This window comes from Eleginops maclovinus, chromosome 19, assembly GCF_036324505.1.
Source record: "Eleginops maclovinus isolate JMC-PN-2008 ecotype Puerto Natales chromosome 19, JC_Emac_rtc_rv5, whole genome shotgun sequence".
Taxonomy (NCBI): Eukaryota; Metazoa; Chordata; class Actinopteri; order Perciformes; family Eleginopidae; genus Eleginops; species Eleginops maclovinus.
The window spans coordinates 18,833,470-18,856,736 of NC_086367.1; the positions used below are offsets into that span (position 1 = coordinate 18,833,470).

General features: G+C 42.9%; 1 protein-coding gene across 1 annotated transcript; it reads right to left on the minus strand.

Moving 5' to 3' along the window:
* Window positions 1–867: 867 nt before the first annotated feature.
* ttbk2a (tau tubulin kinase 2a) lies at window positions 868–22,248 on the minus strand. Its single transcript, XM_063908031.1, has 16 exons — window positions 21,991–22,248; window positions 16,477–16,639; window positions 15,261–15,408; window positions 13,920–13,993; window positions 12,809–12,949; window positions 12,049–12,153; window positions 11,331–11,396; window positions 11,119–11,211; window positions 10,881–11,006; window positions 10,520–10,677; window positions 9,711–9,918; window positions 9,390–9,610; window positions 8,486–9,032; window positions 7,399–7,731; window positions 5,604–6,616; window positions 868–5,188 (listed from the first exon to the last, which is right to left on the minus strand). The coding sequence occupies exons 2-16, from the start codon at window positions 16,543–16,545 to the stop codon at window positions 4,741–4,743; spliced, it is 3,750 nt and encodes a 1,249-aa protein (XP_063764101.1). The 5' UTR covers window positions 16,546–16,639; window positions 21,991–22,248; the 3' UTR covers window positions 868–4,740.
* Window positions 22,249–23,267: the final 1,019 nt, after the last annotated feature.

A 23,267-nucleotide genomic window follows, 5' to 3' on the forward strand; every position in this document is an offset into this window, starting at 1 on the left:
GCATGAAGAAGGAGTTAGAATAATGAGAAAATAGTGGGACATTTAGTCGACAATAGAAAAAATCGAGAAATTTGAAAAATAGAAGTGATCAAAAGTGGTGATTTTGAAGAAATAGTCGGACTACACTGGTAAAGTGCAGTAAGAGAGTGTTGTGACAAACTTCCTAGTGTTTGCTGCTGTGTCAGCTACAGTTCCCCAAAACAAGAGTAAACAACTATAATCAGTGATGAAATATAAGGTCCTTGCGGTCCTGACAGTAAATGTTTTTGCTTAATTCAGTTCACTCAGAAGTACACTGTAAAAAACCAAGTCTTTGAACCTGGAAAATTTACATAAGTCACCCAATGGAAGTGAAAAAAGCAACAATTGCCAAAATGTGAGTTGTTTGCACCCTTGTAGAGTAAACAACATCTGTGTCAGAATGAGTAGAATCTTTCTTGAAGCTGCTTGACATCTTGATTAATTTTCGTCATAAATGTTTATATTCTATGTGTAATTTATTCATTAAGGTGTGCATACATCTATTGCCTGTCTGCCCCTCGTTGGTGGAAGTTTCTTGTATTCTTAAGATGTTTTCCTAATGTAAAGGGTCTATTGCTGTACATATTGTAAAGGCCCTTGTGGCTAATATAGACTTTTCTTAAATAAATATACTTGAATCAAACAGTTTAAAATCTTCACCATATTCTAGATTTTTATGCTGTTTTGGTTGTATCTTATTCTGACATCTGATTCCCCAAGTGTTTGTCCAGTCTGTAATGTCATTATTAATTGTTTGTGATAAAGATAATAAATTAAACAACAGCCTAAGAGTCCATTGGCTACAATTTCAAGAATAAAAAACAGAAACCTTTCACAGGATTATTGTATGTCTGCATGCGGAATGAGTATTTTATTTATAACCAGTTTATAAAAATAAAATACAAAATAATTTCAAAACAGAACAGAAAGAAACACTGTACAAGGCATTGATATGATACAAATGATAGAATAAACATAAATAATTACAGTTATATACAATGCAAAACTCCCACTTGTTACACTCTTTCCTTGAAACTGTACAGTAACATTTCAAAACCAGGACGTACATTACAACAGAAAAATATCCACCATTAAAAAAAATCCCGACAATTGAAGTCAAAATGATGGATGGGTGAATTAGCAAATGTCACAATAAATAATTTCTGTCAAGTATTTAGAAGTTACTTACAAGCAATTCAATGTAATGACATGAGAAGTGTACACGTGCACACCAAAGCTATCATTAGTTTCCGCCTAAAATAAATTAAAACATCTGGGTTTCTTTTGCTGGCATATGGGTATTTAACCACAAATACCCAGCAAGCTACTATAAATATGAAACCTTTCTATGAGCAAGCCACTTTAAAAAGCGACAAAGAGAATCTCATCTGGAGGGTAACACTAGTACTACATCTCCACATCACTTATGTGCGATCATAATAAAGAAAACATGAGAAGGAATCCGATATCTTTAGAAACCAGCAGCACTGTTTAGTGTCTGTTCCTCCCTTTCACTGAAGCCTGTTAGCATTTAAGTTTACAATAGTTACTTTTTATTTAAATAATTACTTTATATTTTACAGGTATATATTAAAAGTCTGCACAACTGCGTTCGGAACTTTGAAAGCTTGAAATATCTTGAGTTGAAAGAGGGACGATTCAAAGATTGATTGCTGGCGACATGTAAGGAATTGCACACTCCAGTTTGAGAGCATACAGCTATCACACTAACACACACATCTCGAATGCTGCACCCAGTCGATCGATACATTTCCCCACGCACTCTCACAGAAAAACATGGATCTCTCCGGCTTGGTAAGCACAAGGGTCTGACAGCATTGATTTTCACTGTTGATATATTGACCACGCTGACAGGCACATGCCTTTCACACACAAGGATGATGAGTGACAGAAAGGCTTGGCTTGGCCGAATAGTGGAATGATCTCCAACACAGACAAGGCTCAGTCATCCCTCGCTATGCACAGAGGGGCAGAGAGGAGACATTAAGGCGACTGACTGACTGAACGCTGTCTGCCTTCAGGATGAGTCATCATAGCTGCTCTGTGAGAGTAGATATATCTCCAAGATCTGCACGGAACAGCACAATTTATATAACTACAAAGCAACATTCAATCTCTGTACGCTCTCATTTTATCAAACCACATCTGCAAAATCTATCAAAATATTTGGCAATGTGATTCGTTTCTTTTTTCCATATGTGTAGCTGCTATGACTGCTGTTGAAGGTGGGTTGCATGAGGTAATTTACATAGTCAGGATATTACAGTATAGATCAAGGCTTCGGGGACTCGTCTGTACTTGTTAGACAGTAAGGTAAAGGGATGAAAATGTATATACTGTTCACTTAAACTGATATTAAAATTCTAGGTCGGCCTTGTTGTTTTAAGTGGGTACAATATGTTTTGCTGCGGCCCCCCACGATAATAGCAGTACATTACTTTACTTTTTTAGATTTCCCCTTGGGGTCTTCTTCTTTGTGACGTTAAACGCGCCCACAGTTATCTACTGTAAATAATAGACTGAAGTACCTTATGCAACCCCACCTAAAAGCATCTATACTACCCTTTTGATTTTTCAAATCACAGTTGTAAAGTCTATTCTCCTTATTCTTCTGTTTGATTTCATCATAATGTCAGTTATTTTCACAGTCCTCGGGGCTCGTACGGTCTATCGTAGTCCTGCGACGCAATCATCCCAGTGAAGTCAGTGCAGGAAGCACAGAAAACAAGACATCAGGAGGGAAGAGGAGGAATAGAAAGAATATAAGATGGGTCAGAGAAAATATGAATCACTGCTGGGTTACAAGAAAGATGCCGTGTGAGGGGGAGTGGTATGCAGCTTTTTACTCGGTCGTTGATTCTGTGTTTTTTTTTCTGTTGAGCATGCAAAGAGTAGCATCGGAAGGAAGCTGGAGTTATTTTACACTATCTTACAAGCAGAGGAGTGGGAGGAGGTGGTGGAGGTTCAGTGAGGAATCCTAACTAAATCAAACACAAACAATACTCTGATTCCTTTCCCTTGTGCACAAACATACTGTATGTCATTATATAAAAGACATTCTTCGGCACAGGAGGAACAAAAACTGTCAAGAAAACTATCTGGCATGGAAGCGTGGAACATCATTTTGGTGTGGGAAATATATTTACATATGGCCTCGATTTTCAATAACGTTTGACAAGATGTTTGAGGTCTAAAAATCACATTTTTATCAAGTTGTATCTCCAGGACTGACCTGGTATATATAAACAGGACAGTTGTGATGGGTTCCACTTAAAATATCTCCTTTTTTTGTCATTACAAATAATTGCTACTCAAGTAACTCTAATTGTGTTTGATTTACAAATATTGGTGTTGCTACCTTTTTCTAAGAATACTGGTTAAAAGGGTTGTCTTCTAACCACTGGCACAAGACTGTTTTTGGCTCCTTTTTGTTTAAATACAAACAAAGTGAATCCCCAAGCTGCCCTAAAGTGCCAAGGCACACGCTGAGACAAACATCTGTGTCTGAACATTACTCAGTAATGTACCTTGTGTTGCTTAAGCTATCTACTGCTACTACTGAATAACTACCACTAACACACTGCTAACCTGTAATCCCTTCAGTCAGCGAAACACTTCTGATTCCCTCTTAGCAACACAGTAGGCACAAAAAGGTGTGTGTCCTCACGCACTTGACATGATTGATTGTATAAAAGGATTTTTTTAGAATAATCCCTTTTAATTTAACATTTAAAACTAATGTGAGTGACACGAAACCATACATCCACCATCACACAGAAGAGGGTAAGAGTCTCAAGCATTGCTAAGCATCAAAATAAATATCTCAATAAATACAACTGTACACAAATATTGGCTTTATGCATTCGGATATAACATAAAGTAAACATCATACCCTGCCTGCAATCTCTGAGTGCAGAGGAGATAACTGGGTCAGCCCCAGGGCAATATTTAATTAAGTTGTGATCATGTTTACTGATCTTCCATCAGTGTATTCCAAGTGCATTAATACTGGGGATAAATAAGTTACATTACATTGTGGTGCAGGATGCATGAAGATGAAGAAACAGGAAGCTGATTTATTTATGTGCCCGCTGGCCAAAATAACTATTAGTTTACATATTACAGTGCTGCCTGCATGGGCAAACCACTGATTCATCTTGCAGCTATGCTCTTTTGTTCTACAACATAATGATGAAATGAGGACCCTGACTCGTCAACATGGCTTGTCTAGTAAGTTCTTAAAGAAGCACCGATTTTACACTTGAGGCTCAGTTTACTCGTCGTAAGAAGTACTCTGCAGCCGGTGAATGTCAGATGGGGTTCGACTTCAACAGTAAGCCTTCATTATAAAGTGGGTGCTTTTAAGTTACATTATGGAAAATGTAAGAGCTTTAAAAGAGTTTAAGAGACTAAAAGTCAGGATATCTCATATTCTGTCCCACAGATTTGTTTTTCAAGTCAAAATGGAAGTGGAAGTGCATTACTAAATCACTCCAATAAAGCTGGGCACATAAATCAATGAGACACCCTGTGTGCAAATAGAAGGAAGAGAACAGCGGGGAACAGCGAGACAAGGTTCAGACTGACAGAGTAAGAAGGGAAACTGATACAGGAAGACTCAGGCTTTAATCCTGACCAAACTATCAAGAAACTGGAGCCTTCCAGTCCTCTGCTGCGGCAGCGTCACCTGCAGGGAAACTATCTGGCCAGCTTGCTGGAGCACTTGCCCTCTCGGCTGCAGCTCTTTCCCCTGGACAGGTGGAAGGGGCCCGTGCGAGCCTGGCGGCTGCAGCAGGTTTCCTGGTGGTGAGGGTAGAAGCGGCGAGGAGGTGGCGAGCCGGAGAAGCTGGGAGGTGAGCGGCTGCGGCCCAGGCAACCCCCTCCCCCGGCTCCCCGGTGCTCGTGGCGGGAGGGCGAGGAGCTGACGGAGCGCTGCAGGGAAGAGGAGCTGCGCGGGGAGGCGCTGGAGCTGCGGTGGTGGTGTGGGGAGCTCGTCAGGCTGCAGACGCCCATCCTGGAGCCCCCGTGCTGGGCTGAGGAGCGGTGGTGGAGGGGGGAGCCCCGGGAACCATGCATCAGTTGAGCGAGGCATGTCAGCAGGTCTGAGTCACTGTTGCTGCCGGCTCGGATGCGGTAACGTCTGAGCCTAAGTGGATAAAAAAGAGGCAGGGCAGATTATGAATCAGAGCCAAGTCATATAATTCAGAGCAAACCAGGAAGCAGGGTGATACATCAAACTGAGCCAGCGGGTTGGACATTTCTTCAAAAACTGCAACTACTGCACATTCACACCATGTAAATATTATACTTTGTTCACATTTTAGTAGTATGTTGGTCTTTTTTAGTTTATACTAACTTTTTCTGTAAATGTATATTGTGTACTGGTACTTTCTATTTTATTTTATTTAAAAAAACATTTCCCAAATTGGGCTCAATAAGGTAATTCTATTCTTATCTTATCCAATTAGCTTAGCTTAGCAAAGCATCATGTTCTTGCTGTTCATCATAGCTGTTGTTGAGAAGAATAATGGCTTAGTTCATTATTAAAATCACCCGATTACCTGCCCTCCGCTGTGGGGCGGCACGGTGGTTTTCCAGGGGGCGGGCGCGGCAGGTATTGGGCGGCCAGCTGCTCGGCAGAAGCAGCCGAATGAACGGGACGGGGGATCCTGCTCTTGCGGGACAGAGGGCTGGAGGAGGAGGAAAGGGAGGGAGCATCATCTCCCTGCCGGTCAGAGCGGGAGCCCATGAGAGAGTCCTCATCCTGAGAGCGGTCAGAGTTGGAGGACAGCGGATCCCTAGCGAGGGACGCCATCATGGGGCCACGCCTATCAGAGAGAGAGGGTGAAGCCGTGGGAGAGGGGACCGAGCCCTGGTGGTTGGCTTTTTTCTGGAGGAGTTTCTCCTTGGCGGACCCCGCAGGAGGGAGATCCAGCAGGCTGAAGGGCTCCAGGATTGGGATGCGACTGTGCCTCCGGCTGGGGTCCTTACGGGGGGCAGCCGGGGAGGAGGGGGCTGGTCCATTGGTCTGATCGTGGTTCATCTCTCTGCTCCCCTCCCCCCTCAGCTGAGGCTCTGTGGCACAGGGATTCGGGCCAGAATCATTCTTAGGGTCTTTCAGCTTGGGGAACGCTCCGTAACTTAAATCCCTTTGGCTGTTAACAGAAGGGGAGAGGTGGCCGTTGGCAAACAAGGGGCTTCGAGGGGAGTGAGGGGAGCGAGGGGAGTGAGGGGAGTGAGGGGAGTGAGGGGAGTGAGGGGAACGAGGAGAGGAAGGCAAGTGCAGAGGAGGCGAGTGTGGAGAGCGTGGGGAGCGAGGGGAAGACACACGGTTTGGCGGAGGGCTTTGAGCTTTGGGAAACATGTCTCCATTGACCATTATCTCAGCCAGGGGGTCCGTGGGAGTCCCGGGATGGGTGGGCACATGGTCCTGGGGGGAGCCGATGTCTGCTGTGTGCTCCTGCACCTGCTGAGTCTCAGCTTCAGCCTCAACCCGCCTCTCCAGCAGGAGGCACTGTGGAGCACTGTCTGATCCCGACTGGGAGGAAAGCCCAGAGGGACGCTGAGCAGTCAACTGGAGGGAAGGGGGGAGGTGGAGACATGGGAGGAAAGAGAAGGAAACACAAGTGTTATTTAAAACATCAAGCACACAAAAATGGGAATAATATTCTAGTTGTCAAAGGCATGTTGCTGATAGACTACAACATGTCGAGTTGTGCTGTAGTTCTGTAGCAAGAGCCTGATGCAGATGTGTGAAAAGAGAAGAATTTTAAAATATGGGGTAACAAATGGTGATTAGTTTGGCAACAGCATGCAATACCATAGCTACCAGACCGAAACACACAAGTGCTATGGCAGTGTCAGTCAAGCTGTGAGTACTAAACCAGCAAGTAGGACAGGAAACGTTCACGCAACTTCGCAGGGGGCTTCAGCGAAGAGAGGGTGAGGAACAAATACAGGGAGAGAGAGAGAAAGAGAAAGATAGAGAGGACAAAGACGATCTGAAACAAAAGAGACCATGCAACCTGTAGTCATGACTCGACATTCCAAACACACATGCCACAATCAGACAAACACACACCCCCTATTCAGATCACAAGGACACATGTCCAGACACAAGGACACATCTGACCCATGCTCTGTCTGGCCTGCACAATGCCCCTCATGGTTTCTGGAGAGAGCTGCCTGACAACAACACAATAAGCAAGCCAACTGAACAAAGAAGCAAAAATAAGCAACTTAAACGAAAAAAAAAAAACAACTAGAAAAGAAAGAAAGAACAAAAACGTTGACGGGCGGAGGGTTGGCGATGACGTGGAGGAAGCTACATGAGTTGTTTAGTGACGGGCTCATCACCTGCTGAAGCTGGGCGCGAGTGATGCGTATGACGGAGGGAAACTTGGCGTTGGCAGCGCCCGCCGGGATGGCCGGCAGTTTCCTGCGAGCGGGTGAGCGAGTGCCGGTAGCGGGGTATGGTGGTAGGGAGGCGTGGCAGGAGGAGGAGGAGGAGGCGCGCTCCTGCTGCTGCGGGTCGACGGACATGCTGCGCCTCAGGGAGGGTGGGTGGCGCAGGTGCAACGGGTCCGACAGGGTGGTCAGGAGTGTGTGAGGGCTGGGAGAGCGCAGAGGGATGGGGCTGGAGGTCCTGAATGCGACTTCTTCAGGCAGGGACGGAGGAGAGGTGGGGAACTAAGAGAGGGGAAGGAGAGAGGAGGGGTTGTGAGACTGGTGAGGGGGTGAGGAGATGGCGGTAGGTACCGTGGGGAGCAGGAGGATGAGATGCTCTCAAGCGTTAAAGCGACGGGAGGATTATTAAGATAAGAGGAGGATCGGAGGCTAGGGGAGGAAGACAGAGGCGAAGTATTTTGGGCAGTTCGGGTACATGATGAACATGGAGGAAGTTGTTCTGGTTGTTGGAGAAAGAATGAGGGGACAGTTAATCCTCGTGAAGTTTAAAAAGTTGCTCAACAATTATAAAAGTGTTGAACTTTTGAAGATTTCGGAGGGCTGTCAGAAAGGTAGCAAAAGTAAAGGAGCAAAAAAGTAATTTAAAATCAGCAGAACCAAATCATATATAAGGAGCAAATGATTTAATTTGGGAAGTAAATAAAAACCAACCAAATATATTGCTGAAAAATAGGATCAAATTAAGCAGATTTATTGCGAATCAAAGTCATTTCAATCAGCTCTCTTTCCCCCCATGCTGTGATCTGATATAAAGCTCTGCAGTTGTGACACATATATTTTTCTAACACATAAACACAAGCGAATAAGCGAGAAAGCATAAAGCAGTAACATTTAGCTTCAAACTACAGCACGATGCAGCTGGTGGGACTCTGACTGCTGTATGGTTCTGTAGAGCTTTTTAACCTTGTAAAATGCTGACTACAGTCAGTTTCCTGTATGCCATGTTGTGAGACGGCCTTCAAATGAAAGTGCTTACCTGAGTGAGAACTCCTTCAGCCAGAGCTTCACCCGGGCTGGTGGGAGTAACGGGAGGCAGACCCCCGCCGGGGCCCACGCTAAGCTCCAACTTGTCCACTTTTGTACTTCCCTTGGAGGAAGCCGTGCTTTCTCGTCTAGCTTTGCCAGAGTGGGGGCTGGGACTGCACTTTTCCCAGCCAGGAGACTGATCCCCCTGCTGGAGCATCTCTGGCTCCTCATCCTCCTCCGAGGTGGCGGTCTTGGCTCCAGGAGAGCCGCCGGGCCTCTCCACCATTACCCACTCCCTTGAGTCAATGTCTTGCCTCCCAGAGCTCAGGTTCAGGGCCACAAAGCCACCGCTGATGGCTGCCCCCTCTCCCTGCTCCAGGGATCCACAGGATGCCGGCTTAGGAGATCCACCGCTCAACCGGAACTCCTCGTCGTAGTGCCAGACCCTGTCGTGGCGCTCACCGGCAGGTACAGCCTGACCCTGAGTTACCGGGATGATCGCTGCTCCGTCAGACGCCATGTCCTGCTGCTGGGGGCCGAGCTGCTGCTTCCCTGAGCTGAACAAACAACACAAATTCAAACCTTCTACTCAGTCCTCTATCCTTTGGAACATTTTGAGAAGATGATGTCAACATATAAAGGATCTGTTGTTGGTGTGCAAGTTCTTCTGTGATTAAAGAAGACAAAAAGCTTGTGTATCGTAATATCTGAAAGTTCAAAATAAGCCATGGAGGAAGTTACATTAAGTTCGTTGCACATGTTTTCTTCTTAGAAAGTGAATCGTGTGAGATATTCTGCACTTTATTACTGATCAAATTGTATCTGTCCAGATACCTGAAGCACTATCATTGTGGTATTTGTTTGAATGCGGAAAAATTGCGAGCGGTGAACCTCTAGTTACTTGATAGACATACCAGGTCTCCAGGAAGCGCTCTGGACTGGGTTTGGCTTCTAGGCTGAGCCTCCTCTCCATATCCAAACTGTGGATGTTGCGGAGCTTCCTGAGCAGGAGGCCATCACGTTCTGAAGCCCCCAGCTCAGAGTGCAGTTTGACTGGAGAACCCAGGCTCGGCCCAGCATAGCCCTGGTGAGCGTGGTTGCCCTGGTTGTTGCTTTGTTCATCCTCCGTTGCCGCCTATGGAAAATAAGTCAGTTTTTATAGCAAAGGATTTAGAAAAAGGTGGATTGCTATTACAATAACTGGAGATAAATTAGGTGATAAAACTATATTCTACCTTCCAGACTGCCGTCCTTATGCGGTTCCGGTTGCGGTCGAGCTCCTCCCACACATCCGCCTCCTGGTTGCGGTGAGGGTGGAGCGGAGATCCCGTCAGGCGGTCCGGAGCTGGGTTGTTCTCCACGTCGCTGAGCTGCTCGTCCTGCAGAACCTCGTCTGTGTTTTCCCTCAGCAGGTCGCCAGGGATCAGGGAGGCATTCGCCATACTACAGCAGCAAAGATACACACATTATTTTATGTAGAAAGCTACTCTCCGTTTCTGTGCAATGATAACAACAATAAGCTGTATTTGTGGAGCACTTTTCATGCATCAGGTGCAGCTCAAAGTGCTTTAACAAGGCACACCATTTACACACAACCAGAGTTGGAGAAAAAACACTAAAACATGATACAACAGTTTAACACTTATAGAGACACAGCAGTAAAAGGTATGATAATAAATACAAGTAAAAACACAATGAAATGGTGATCCATCTTGGTGAAATAAAGGAAGACAAAATCAATAAATAGGATAAAATATAAAAACGATTAAATAAAAAAATACAATTAAAATGAAAATAAAATCCAAATAAGACATTATTAATAAAAATGTAATAATTAATAAGATTAACCAAGCTAAATGATTTAAACACCAACTTCAGAAGGAATGTTGCTACTAAAATGGTTAAATAGATAATACAAGTCAAAACCTATTAAATTAAATTAAATTAAATTGCTATAATAGACAGAGGGAGACCTCTTTCTACAGTATTTATTACAAATAGCAGTGGATTAAGCTCTAAGTGTTTTTAATTCAATCAAACATACCCCATGTGTGCCGGAGTGAGGCGCGTGTGATGCTGCGGTGTCGTGGCGCTGGCACTGATCGTTAAAGTGCCATCGGTGCCGGTCCGCTCCCAGTCGTACGGGTCATTCTCCACAACATTGTAGGTTTTCATGCTGTTGTCAAACACCGACATCAGCAGCTGTAACGACACGAAAAATACACACATTTGAGATTGTATTCAGGAAGCGTCTACAGAAAAACACTTGTTAAAAACAGGAAGATAACACAGTGACTTGAGGAGGTATTTCTAAATCATGCACTCCACACTTTACTTTAATATGAAGCTGTAACATCGCTTCGAAAACCAGGACTTTAATGTCAGCTAAATCAAAATTGCATCACCTCGTAGTCTGGCTTTGTGAAGTAGTCGAGCGTGGCGATGTGTTCCAAGAAAACACCAAACTCTGCCGGCAGGTGTTTGAGCATCAGACGATGGTCGTAAGTATCCTTCAGCTTCCCCACATGTTCCTGGGAAAACACAAAACACACACACGCCTGTCACATCTCATCACTTACAGCTACCTGGACAGGCCTGTTTAGTTTCCATGAAGGACAGGCAGCGATTATTGGCTTCGCTTACTTTGTCCTTGATCTTCCTCCATGGCAGCTGCCCGACCAGAAACTCCACCAGCATGTAGAAGAGAGACCACAGATCATCGTGACGACCCATCTCCTGCGGAGCGACATCAAGGTTGAGTTAACAGCAATCAATCATATATGATCATCGTCAAATCAGGAGAAAAAAGAGAAAGTTGAGTAAAGCGTGTGAATAAATAGAAGGTAGATACTGACCTTATTCTTGTGGGCATTGACAGATGCATATCTGACTGTTCCCCTGAACCCTGCCACTGGACGAGGCTGACGAACAAAGACAGGAACAGACATTAAATACAAAATGTACTTTCCAGCAAAAAAACATTCAGTCAAATAATCCAAAGAAACAAGTTATATGTTCCCCAATCTTTTATATAACCTCTGACCCCCAAATATTGTTCGATCACATTAATGATGCCTTTTTAGCATTTGTGTGTTACACAGAGTACTTTAATTTATTGTTATTATTATAAAGTCGCTGTTAAATCATCTGTTAAATCATCTGTTAAATCATCTGTTAAATCATCTGTTAAATCATCTGTTAAATAACCAAAAAAGACACATTGGGGCCTTTGACATCAGAGGAGGTTCATACTGTCCAGTCGTAAAGATTAGAAGACCTTGGGTTGTCTCAATTTCATGATATATGCTGCTCGGTTTCTGAATGGATTTTGTGTTAGAGGGCAGGGTTAAGAAGAGCTCTGCACTCCTCTTTTTTAAACTTCTCCTCATTATAGCTGAGGTTTACTAAGCGAGAGGGGAGAGACACGTCGTAGCTTGTGCAGCCTCTGTTGTGTTGAGGTTTGGAACCACTACTTTAGTAACAGAGAATAACCATGGAGGTTTTTTATTCGTCAGTATTGTTAGGTGCAGCTTTAAGCTCGGTGTAAAGTCAGTAACTGAGGAGGGCACTTACAGGTCGGACCTCCTGGCAGGAGTTGGTGAACTGACGCGCCAAACCGAAGTCCAGCATGTAGCAGGTCCGACACGTACTCGGGAAGCGGCCCATTGCGAAATTGGACTGAAGCAGAGAAACAGGAGGCAGTGGTTAAAAAGAATAATAAAATAATTGATGTTTTAACGCATACACAAAAACATACGTGATGTTTTCCATCAAGAAATGATTTGCTTTCTGTTGTGTTCGTTTCATTTATTAGTTTGAATGTTTGGTTTATTGTGTGTTGTAATGGATGGTATTGTTTTTGATAGTCCTATGAAATGATTTTCTGTAAAATGTCATTTTAATTATTACCTAAATTGTATTCACGATTAAAGACTGATGTTGGAGAGTACCCTTTGCTTTAAACACGTGTAAATTATTCCCTGATTTTGCAACTGTCAATGTTTGTCTGTACAAATAAAAAGATTAATCTATGTTCTTATAGTCAAGGGGAATTAATGTGTTTCTGTATGGGAATATAAACCGGTCAAAACAGAGAAGTTATTTACATTCTGCATAACTGTTGGCCTATAGCTGACACTTTTAGTCAGCCAGCTTACTGTAAGTGTAACAGAAGTACTGAGTCAGCAAAAATACTGGCAGCCAATAAATAAAAAAACAGACCGACAGCAGAAATGAAAATATTCTCATGTGTGGGGAATGCGTGGAAGCTAGGAACTGAAATGAGAGCCAACCATTAAACGTGCTCCACTATTCCGAGCTCACGGTGACTCACCGGTTTGATGTCACGATGCAGGAAGCCGACAGAGTGGATGCTCTCGATGGCCTCCAGGATCTGCCGCCCCAGACGCAGCGTGGTGCTGATGCTGAAGGTTCCCCGAGTCATACTCCTCCTCAGGTCAGCCAGGTTACGACCCTGAGATCAGAACACAGACGAGATCAGCTGGTCTGACAACAGGAACTCTGTCTATTATAAAAACATGTCATAGAAGATCAAAACGTCTCTGTCAAGTACTCTCTTGGAGCCGACCTATTGACTCTTTTAATGGTTGAAATGTTTGCCCATGTGACGAACAAGCCAGATGTGCTGAGTGGATAGAAAACACATACATTCAGCTACACCAATCATCTATAATTAAACCCGTGGTGCGGCCGGGAGGTGGTGCAGCACGTAAACATGTACAGAGGGTACGGTGGTATAAATCATGTTTTATAGTATGTGAACAGTTTGCAGTCGTGCCGCCTAAATCACCAGCTGGAGAGTAATGCTGCTATAAATAATTGTAGTACTGGATGAGACGGCAAAAGTCAGTTTGTCTTTTGGTCTGTCTACCAATGCAATCCATGAGGAAATATCTAGAAATTCCAAAAATATTCCTCTTTAAATTGCCTTAGAAAGAGAGATAAGAAGACCATTTTAATTTTAGAAACTGGTACAGGTAAATGTTATGGATCAATAAATTGGTAATCGAAATCGTTGGCTAATTTATTCATTGATTTTTTAAATGTTTTCCCTCATTTTTGACCACTTTTTACAGTAATCCATTTTTTCAGATTAAAAAATGTCATTAATGAACACATTTCTTTGTAATAACTGAATCAAAAAGTAGAAAGTGATCAATCCATTACGAAAAGCCAATAGACCGATTGAATAGACTAATAAATTATTGACAAGGAAGCCAATCACTACACTTAGACAGGCCATACACACAAAGTGGTGATTGGTTTCCTGGGAACCATGATTCCTCCATCAACTGGAAGAGCCTGAGTGAATATCTCTGGAATTGTCAATAATTTATTGGTCAATCGATTAATTGCATCAGCATAAGTTTAATGTCTAAATTCAGTTAAGAGTGAGGCATCAAATCCTCTGCATGTGAACCGACCTGAAGCTCCATCACCACGTAGTTGAAGCGGTCGTTGCGGCCACATCCCACAAAGCGACACACGTGGTCTTTACCTAGGACATCAAAGGAAGAGTCTCAGGATTACTTTCGGAGGAGAAGAAGAGGTGACTTTTACAGCATCATTTTATGGTAAGATGCGTCACGCTATGTGAATCATGATGATGTGCATGTTCATATTTCTCTGCCCTCTACAGCTCACTGCCATTCCATCACCAGCGTCCCTGTGCTGTATGGCTCCCTGCTGATTTATCGGCCATGGCACACGACGCCGGGTCCATACATGAATGCATGGTGTGTTTGTGCGTGTGTGTGTGTGTGTGTGTGTGTGGTAGTTAAGTCTCAAAGGACGTTGCTGCAATAGAAGCTATACTGCAGCCACACCCCAAACCCTTAAGCTTTAAGTGAATGCAAACAGCTACTAACCAAACCTCCATGGTAAAACAAATACTTATAGATCCACCAAATAAAAGAAGTATATTTAGTCCCATTCTCTTCCTATAGGGTCCATGTTTACTGTGTACATCTGGCTGGGTCAGCAACCTTTTTTTGAGGGGGGGAGTTGGAGTTAAGCGCAACTGAAGTTACATGCTGATTCCCTAAGGAAGCTCCAGACCCATGATGCCTGAGGCCGCAGCCATTAGACAGCAAACATGATCCCAGCACATTGATTTTCCTCTCAGAGGGGAGAGAGTAACGACAAAAGGGCATAGTGGTCAAAAGGCAGGAAGGAAGAGGAGAGGGGGGAAGACAGAGGAGTAAAACTATGCAATCCCCCCCTGAAGGAGCTCTCTTCTGTTGATCCTGTGTCTCTGCTGTGAGACGATGGGTGTGTCCCGGAGCATAAACATAAACTTCCTCCTCAAACATGTCCTCTGTCACTGCCATCTGGAACTCTCACATGAATCTCCTGACTCTTAAACCACAATAGAAATGTGAGATGTATAAAGAATGAATGATCTGTTAGAGGACAGTGTGTTACGCAGCGCAGAGACTGACTCAAACAGAGCTGATCCCTGGGTCAAATTGTAATTTTAGATGAGTCGGATGATCTATATCTGGTCTCAGGGGAAGAGATTACAAGCAGGCTATCCCTGCACTTCACAAGCATGACATTTCCTGGATTAGTCAGCTTTTTTCTCATCTTTTCCTGCTTGTGTGTTACATCAACCTAGTAGCAATGATCGGCCAAAAATCAGTCACTCTTCTCCTAAGCCTTTTTTGTTCTGCTGCCAGAGTCCTGTCTTCAGTAGGTCATCGGGCCAGGGAGAATCAATCGATTTCAGAAATGTAACCAAATCCAGTGAATCCATTTCGTCTCACCCTGGAGCTTCTTCAGCACGGCCACCTCCATCTTGAGCACCTGTTTGGGCTGCTGGGCCGACTCCACCTTCAGAGCCACGCTGACCCGCGTCAGGAGGTCCACCGCCTCGTAGATCTCCCCGAACCCGCCTCCCCCGATCTTCTTCACCTAAAGGAAGATGATGAGACATGGCATGAGAGGAGATACCACATTCACAGTCTTGAGTGTATGGACAGCAAGATATAGTGGGAACAATGTGGGAACATTGTTTGCCCTATCATACAAAAGTCAGAAGGTCAAAGTCTGTTACAGAACATCCTCCATGAGGTCTGTGGAGTTTTGCTCGATTATACTTCACAGTGGAAAATTACTCTTATGAAAATCCTCTTTTTCTTTTCCTTACTATATTAGAGTATAGTAAAGCTGCAACAAATGATAATTTCTATTGAAAACTAATCCGTATACCAAATAGAGATGTATAGTTTAATCTATAAAATGCCAGAAATCACGCATATTTGACATCTAGGCTCAAAAGATGAGTTCAAATAAACAAATGATCAGATCAGTTTCCATCTGATCAATAAATCACTTTAGTTCTACCTGTACTCTGGTTCCTTTAAATGGTGCTGAAAGCATTTAGATTAGGCCTAAATTACACACTTTTCTGAATGAATATAACACCAAGATGTTTGTGGAAAAGCAAAGTTCACAAAGCTGTGGTCTTTATTTCACTCAGGAGTCAGACCTCCTCTCTCAGTGCTGGTACAGCTTCTTTTTCTCCCAGGTGTCCTTCACTGTCCTCCACATACACGCAGTCTGGTGTTGCACTCGGTGCTAAAGTGGTGGGATTAGCTGCAGCATTCTTATGTAACTCTGTTCCTTAGAAGACAGGAAGAGGTGCCAGGCTGCCAGTGAGGAATAACAGCCTCACATGGCACCGAGGCCGGCAGAGCGGTGAGAGGCGCGGGCCTCTGGAGGCACTGCTGCCTATAGCTCACTGCACCGCCACAAATAGCTATAAAGGCTATTTTTGGATCTCCTGTACTGCAGCAGGCAGGCAGCTCTAACTGAACACAGAGCCTCGACCCCAAAGTGTCCGAGCCACAGGTGAGACACTTTAGAGGAAATCATTGTGTGATGAACAAAGAGTTGTTGTGTTGTGACAGAGTGTGAGCCAGGCAGTGATGGGGCTGGACAAACACATCGCCTATTGTCGAGGAATATCACGTCACTTACCACTTTCCATCGTTCCTTGACCAGGGAGAGCACTGTTAGGATGTCAGCTTGCTCCGTTCCCCCGCTCATCCCGTCTGTGGACCTGGGACAATGTCCTCACTGCTTCCCCCCCCTCGACCAGCGGCCTCAAACTTGGAGGAGCATTTGGGCCTTTTGGAGAACCCTACAGTGGCAAAAGAGACACAAAACTGATCAAAACTGGGGAACAACTCTCAAGGAAATCAGCTAAATTATTGTTATTTAGGCTAATCTAACAACCTGTACTGTATATGCTTTTGACTTTCACCATGTTGTACCTTCTTTGGACTCATACTTTTATATTGACATGTATATATATTTAACATACTCATAATTATCCATTTCTGTTACTTATATGTTGTATCTTACGTTCTTCATTTTACAATTCATTTGTGAACTCTCACCTATGCTATCCTGTGTCTCACTCTTAAATGTTCCTGCCTTAATCTGCACTGCATCCTCAGATAATGCTCTTGGGTGTTTAAAAAGGGAGATTTATTTAGAGTTGAATAAGCATAAACAGGGCTCCAGAGTGTGACCAATCTGTCGAGTGCCACCCAACGGAACATTTTTATTGGTCGCATTGGTGGGCCTGACATTTAGCACGTCTGTCTCCATGTGTGTAATGTTTGAAACGCCGCCCTGTACTCCTACTCACGTCACAACACAGCCTTACAAACACAGAGGTAATTCAAAGTCAAGAGAACTTTTGATTGTCATTTCATCAATAAAACTGCTTTAGGACTGTCACACATGCCCCAGACCTGACAGTACCTGCGATCATAAAATAAAGCCTAAATAAATGGCTTTTGCAAAGAATGGCTTGTCCAATTTTAGTGGCTTAGATATGATGAAACGTCCAACATTATAGAGTGGCTTTTGGGAAACGTGCTTTTGCTGTTGTAGATTATACATTCCCAGTCAAAACATTTACAAAAGCACGGTGTCATGTCATGTCATTCCCATGACCGTGACAGGTGTGTGGCTGTTGGACCAGCACCCCCACCCCCCCCTGCTGCATTTTTAAAGGAGCAGCAAACTAAAGCAGTGAGAAGGCCTAAATGATAATACGATTTAACAGTGTGTTATAATATACATAAAGATTTGGTTGCACATAAATGCAACACTTTGTCTGCAGTCCGGTCCAAAAGGCCTGTTTTTCGGACTACCTGTGAAAGTTGGAGAGTCTCCACAGTAGAGAGACAAAGTTAAACCCCCCGACTTAATGCCTGCAGCTTTTTGATACTCGACCATTGCTGCAGCTGCCACACCTGCTGCCAGCAGCTGTCCTTCTGAACAAACTCGCAGACACAAGTTATGCGTCTTAGATTACAAACAGGGTTCATCTTAGTTTAATTTTTCCAAGCAATTTATCTTCTGGGTTTGACAGCCAAGGAGCACGTCTCATAAGGGTAGTCTAGTCAGATGTAATGAGTGTACCTCATTTCCATTAGTCCTGGCTGTATGGGAGACACGGTGTGCATCATGATAATCAAAAAGCAGTATTTTGAAGCCAAACTACATTGTATGAAATTGTGGCATACCTTTTATACTTTCTTGAACTCAGTAACGTTTCAGTCATTTGCTTTGGATTACATTTTGTAGGAGTTTTACTTACACGCACCCTCCGTTTTGGCTGACTACTGACTTTATTAATGGTTAATAAATCACAGTAGCCCATGGGTTGATTTAAACACATTACAGACATTCTGCAGGCTTTTTGTAGAAGGTCAATGTAAAAAAAGAAAACACTCAGAGGACTCCTTTGATAACTGGCAACCCAAGAGTTAGGCTTCCAACAAATGTATAAAGTATAATTAAATTGTTTCTTAAATTAGTTAAACAGCTTTATAAAAAAGGTGACTTGTTGGAAAGTGGCTCCAATAAATCCACTGGCATGTTGCCCAGGACTTTTTTTTTTTACATAAAAGGCTGGCTGTCTGTAGAACAAAGATCAAAAGAAGTTTTCCCAAGTAAAATGTTGGGAACACACTCCTTTATTTATCACTATTTTTAAATCCATGTCTTAGATAAGCAGTCCTCAGGAGAGAACGCGCCGGTAACTTCTTCAGACCGGCTTCAAACGCTTTGATTCATCATTCTGCACACAGCGAGCCAGCATCTACGGTTATGCAACCAGCCTTCAAAACACTATTTGGTTACGGGGCATGATCCCGACATCAAGGAGGCAATCAATCCCATCATGCACCAGGGTGACGTTGGGTTGATGGAAGAGGGCAAAGCGTGGTTGGACTAGATAACAGCGGAACGACAAGCATGAAATGTGACCCGGGGTTGAAAGTCAGGAGTAAGGTTAAACTTTAATACAGAGATGACACGATTGGATGAGATGTCTCAGTAATATAAATCTCTTTTTAACACATGTTATCACTTTAATGGTCTTTGAACTGTATTCTTTTAGTATGCATGTCATAATGTTTGGATTTATTTGAATTACTGTGAACACTGAAAGTCCAAGATTTATACTAAGGTTTAGATTTCATTTTTATATTTGAAATAGTTTACAAAACGAGAGAAAAGTCAAGTTCTTCTTGTTCCCACCATCCCTCAAGATACTGGGCCATTAATACATAAATACAGCTCTATAAAAACATACATTTAGATATGTTCAAAGATCTACACACACATAGATAAATAGATCCTGAACCAAACTTCTATACACGTCTCTTTCTGGCAATAATTGATGTCAATGTCAGTCACTTAAACTTTATTTTTTCCTCATGTGCAACATCTATTTAGACACAGAAACACAGGGAGAGCCGCCCTCTAAAACACATCAGAGGAATTCTGGATGTTATGTTAATCTGTGGCAACACAAAAACACAGAGCATGCCGTCAAAACCACACAAGAAACATGCTGTAGAATCCCTTTTAAGCACAGAGGGAGGAGAGAGTCTCACTGTAAACCCTGATTAAATAACCTCTGCTGTGAGGCTAATGTCACAACTTCAAGGTCACCCGTGTTGCCCTCCTTTTATAGGGAAAAACTTGTTCTGCAACATCTGAGCTGTCGAACATGGGACATTTCTTATTCTATAGGAAGAGGATGGTTGAATGAGGAATGCGAGAGATGGCTGACATTCAACATCTACGGATTGTGAAAAAACATGGACAGAAAGTATAAAACATACGAGGAAAGATGGATGTTTTTGTAGGACTTTGCTCCCTGACTTTTACACCATTACATGTGCTTTAAGGTCAAAAGTATGAATAATTCAAAGCCATCTTGTGTCTCTTTTATCCCTGAAAAACAGCCCAAATGTGTCAGAATAACAGCAAAGATATTGGGATGCAACCTGCAGTCATGCTTTTAGACTGCATATGACAAGCCACAACACACGTCTCTAACTCAAGCTTGTACACACTTTTCACAAGTGCACACACACACACACACACACACCTCACACTGGGAGTAATCTCACACCTCACAGAGAGGCAAGGCTCTGCTCTTCCTCCTCCGCCTCCTACTTGATATTAAACCTCCATGAATGAATCCAAAAAAAAAAGGATCAGCCCACGAGGAGCAGCATTTGGACCAAAATTAAACCAATGAATGACAACCAGCTGCTGCTGTCTTCTCATCATGAATCACGCTTCCTGACCTCCTGCATCTCCATGCCGATGATGGTGCAGTGCCATTTTCATTTGCTGACTGCAGCTTGTCGTTGCTTCTGGAAGCTGCAAGTTTTTACGGTTTCATAAAGCATCATGAAATGGGCTGCCGCCCACACAGGATGCTTAAACCTTCACTTAAAACTCAATTCTGTAGATGTTTTATCAGTAAATATTGACAATAAGGAAAAGACGAGGGTTGCGACTTTCTGTTATTTTCATTTAGGAATTATTGGTTAAAGCTCTGGTCTACAAAATGTCAGATGTCGCAGTTTTCCAAAGTCAAAGCTTATGTCTTCCTTTTTGTCAGTCCAAATCCTAAAGATATTCACATTGACATTATATTCAACATAATCTTTGTATATGGGAGTCTTAAAACAGCATTTTTTGCCATTTCTGCATTAAAAATCACCTAAATAATAGTCAAAATAATGGCGATTATGTTACTGTTAATCGACTTATCGTTTAATTGAGTGAGCTCTGAAGCAAGCTATGACTGAATGTGCTACACAACACATGGCTCAAGTGAGTACAACTTCAGTGAAAATCTGCTTAATTTACTGTATAATCTGAGTGTGGCCTGGCTCAGTAGCAAGTCTGGGAAACTTGTCTTGCTGCTGCTGGCTGAAACAAGTGTCTGGTCTGATAACTGTGTGTGCAGGACGAGCCCTGGAGGGGAGCCAGCATAGGGAGGCCCTCCACAATCGGCCACAGCATGGATAACATTGATCTAGTCTGAAGACAACTACGAAAGGATAAGTGTGTTTTGATATGGCGCCACTGAAGCCTTAACTATCAAAGATGCACTCAACCTTAAGAGCAGTTTGGGTAATAACTTTAAATGGAGAGTGCCTAAAATTAATTAATCTTAAGAGCCATTTGTGCAACAACAAAAAAGACAAACCTCTGGTAAGCTGGTTTCAATGGGATGTGACAGGTAGAAAATCTCCAGCAATGTCCCAATATATTTATCATGCTAGTCTTCCAGATATCTGCAGAGGTGGCAGAAGTCCTCAGATCTTGTACCAGAGTGTAGGAATACTGTTGTTTCTCAAGTAAAAGTACAGAAGTATTGCCAAGATATATTTTAAGTACCCAAACAAATTATGCAAATGTCAGAATAATATCATATTTTTTATTAGAATTATCGATGCATTAAAGTGTTATCAAAGCTGGTAAAGGTGCAGCCAGTTTTAATGACGTTGTATTCTGCAGGGTAGATTGTGAATGTAACACCAGGTGAAACTAAAGCCACATCATTAATCCAAATCTGCAAAGTAACTAAAGGTATTAGACAAATGGAGTGGAGTAAAAGCACTCTGAATTGTAGTGGAATAGAAATACAAAGTAAAAAAGGTTACTTAAGTACAGTACTTGAGTAAATGTACTTAGTTACTTTACACCACTGACAATTACTTTAAATGGGGAGTGCCTTACATTTATTCATTTAAGAGCCATTTGTTCACCAATAAAAAGAACCTCTGGTAAATTGTGTATAATGGGATGTGACAGGTAGAAATCTGCAGCAATGCCCCAATATGTTTTAATGCAAGTGTTCCAAAAATGTACCCACATATGTCCTCCCTGCGGTGGACTGACTGTTGCATGGCGAGTTGGTTGCCACAGCAGATTTACTCAGGCGCGTCCACGCACATTGGCCGCACACAGCCAGGCCACGCAACCTCCTCTCGCCTGGCTGTGTAGGAGCAGGTTATATTATATACTGTGAGCTGCTGACAACATGCAGGATAACAAACGTGCAGCCGCGAGCGACAACGAATTGAGGGGTTATGGAAAAAGGGGCGAACGCGAGAAAGGGCCAAAGCATATACAAGCTCGGCCTCCTGATTTCTGAATCCTTACCTCGGGTCTTTGCTGCCAATCCTTGATCCAATCCAAAGAACAGCCGGGTGTGGTTACAACAAATCCTCTGCTTTTGGAGGCGGGGGGGACGACATTAAGCGGAATCCCATCGCGAGGGAGCCGTCCATGAAGAAGAGATGGCGGCGGTGGTCGCGTTTGTAGGAAATGTTAGAGAATAACAAACAGACGTACAGGGTGAAATATGTCGGAGTGTTGGTCGTCCCTTTTCTCCTTCTGCCTGCTGTCACCTCAGCATCTCTATCGGTCGCTGCGGATCCGTGACGTGACGACTGTGTGATGGTCATCAACCTTCCTGCGTGCGCAACCCCGATTCCATCGCCCCTCGCAACAAGATCGAGCGCGCGACACGGGGTCTTTAAAAGCGCGTTCGCTGGGACACGGGGGCGCGCCTTACAGAATCACTGTTTTTTTTTGTTGCAGGTTTAACATCTGGTCGAGTTTTATTTGATAAACACCTATAAATAAAAACAATTAGAATTGTATAGTTTCTTTAAATGTCAAAAAATAACCTAATTTAAAAAATCATAAAATGTCCACCGAATTAAAGAACAGCATTAGCCTACATTTAAGATTTTAAAATGTATGATGGGATATTAACTTTAGCTTTTATAATTGGAAAATTATAATCTGTCTGTTTGTACTTTTTTTTATATATTTCAAAATATGTCGTCTGTCTCATTATAAGAGCAAAGTTATTATAACTGTTGTAAACTATTCAGTATTGACATCAAATTAAGACAGAAAAAAAATCAGTGTTTTAATTTTTAAAAAGTCTTAATTATCTGTAAAAATGTGTAAAGTAAAAAAGAAAGACAATAAACCACAGTTGGTTTGAAACACTTTTCGCAATAACCACTAGAGAGCGACATTCAGTCATAGATGGCGTATATTTCTGACAGCTATAAAATCAAATAACAAACACAACAATCATCCACCTTGGACATCTTCTTTTCCAATACGATAACAAAACAAAAAACATAGTTTCCTTATTAATGTTTTTGCACTTAAACGGAAGAGAGATACGGCTGTTTTAATATATACAAATATATTTACTTGGTTCTGCTATGTTTTGCAAATATTACGAAATAGTAACAAGTAACTAATCTCACCACTTGCATCAATATATTGACGTGACAGGAAATGTATTTGAATGGCTCAACCCCTCACAAAATGGATTGTATTCCAGTAATTATTCGAAATGGCAATTGCACTAAGAAACGAGGGGGAGGAAAATATGATTGCTCAAATGAGAGTAG

Excerpts from the sequence above, each read along its gene's own strand:
- ttbk2a (XM_063908031.1), bottom strand. The coding sequence starts at position 16,545 with ATGAGCGGGGGAACGGAGCAAGCTGACATCCTAACAGTGCTCTCCCTG. Across the intron at positions 9,611-9,710 it reads TAAGGACGGCAGTCTGGAAG|GCGGCAACGGAGGATGAACA; the intron begins GTAGAATATAGT and ends TATTTTCCATAG. Across the intron at positions 5,189-5,603 it reads CGCCCCACAGCGGAGGGCAG|GCTCAGACGTTACCGCATCC; the intron begins GTAATCGGGTGA and ends TTATCCACTTAG.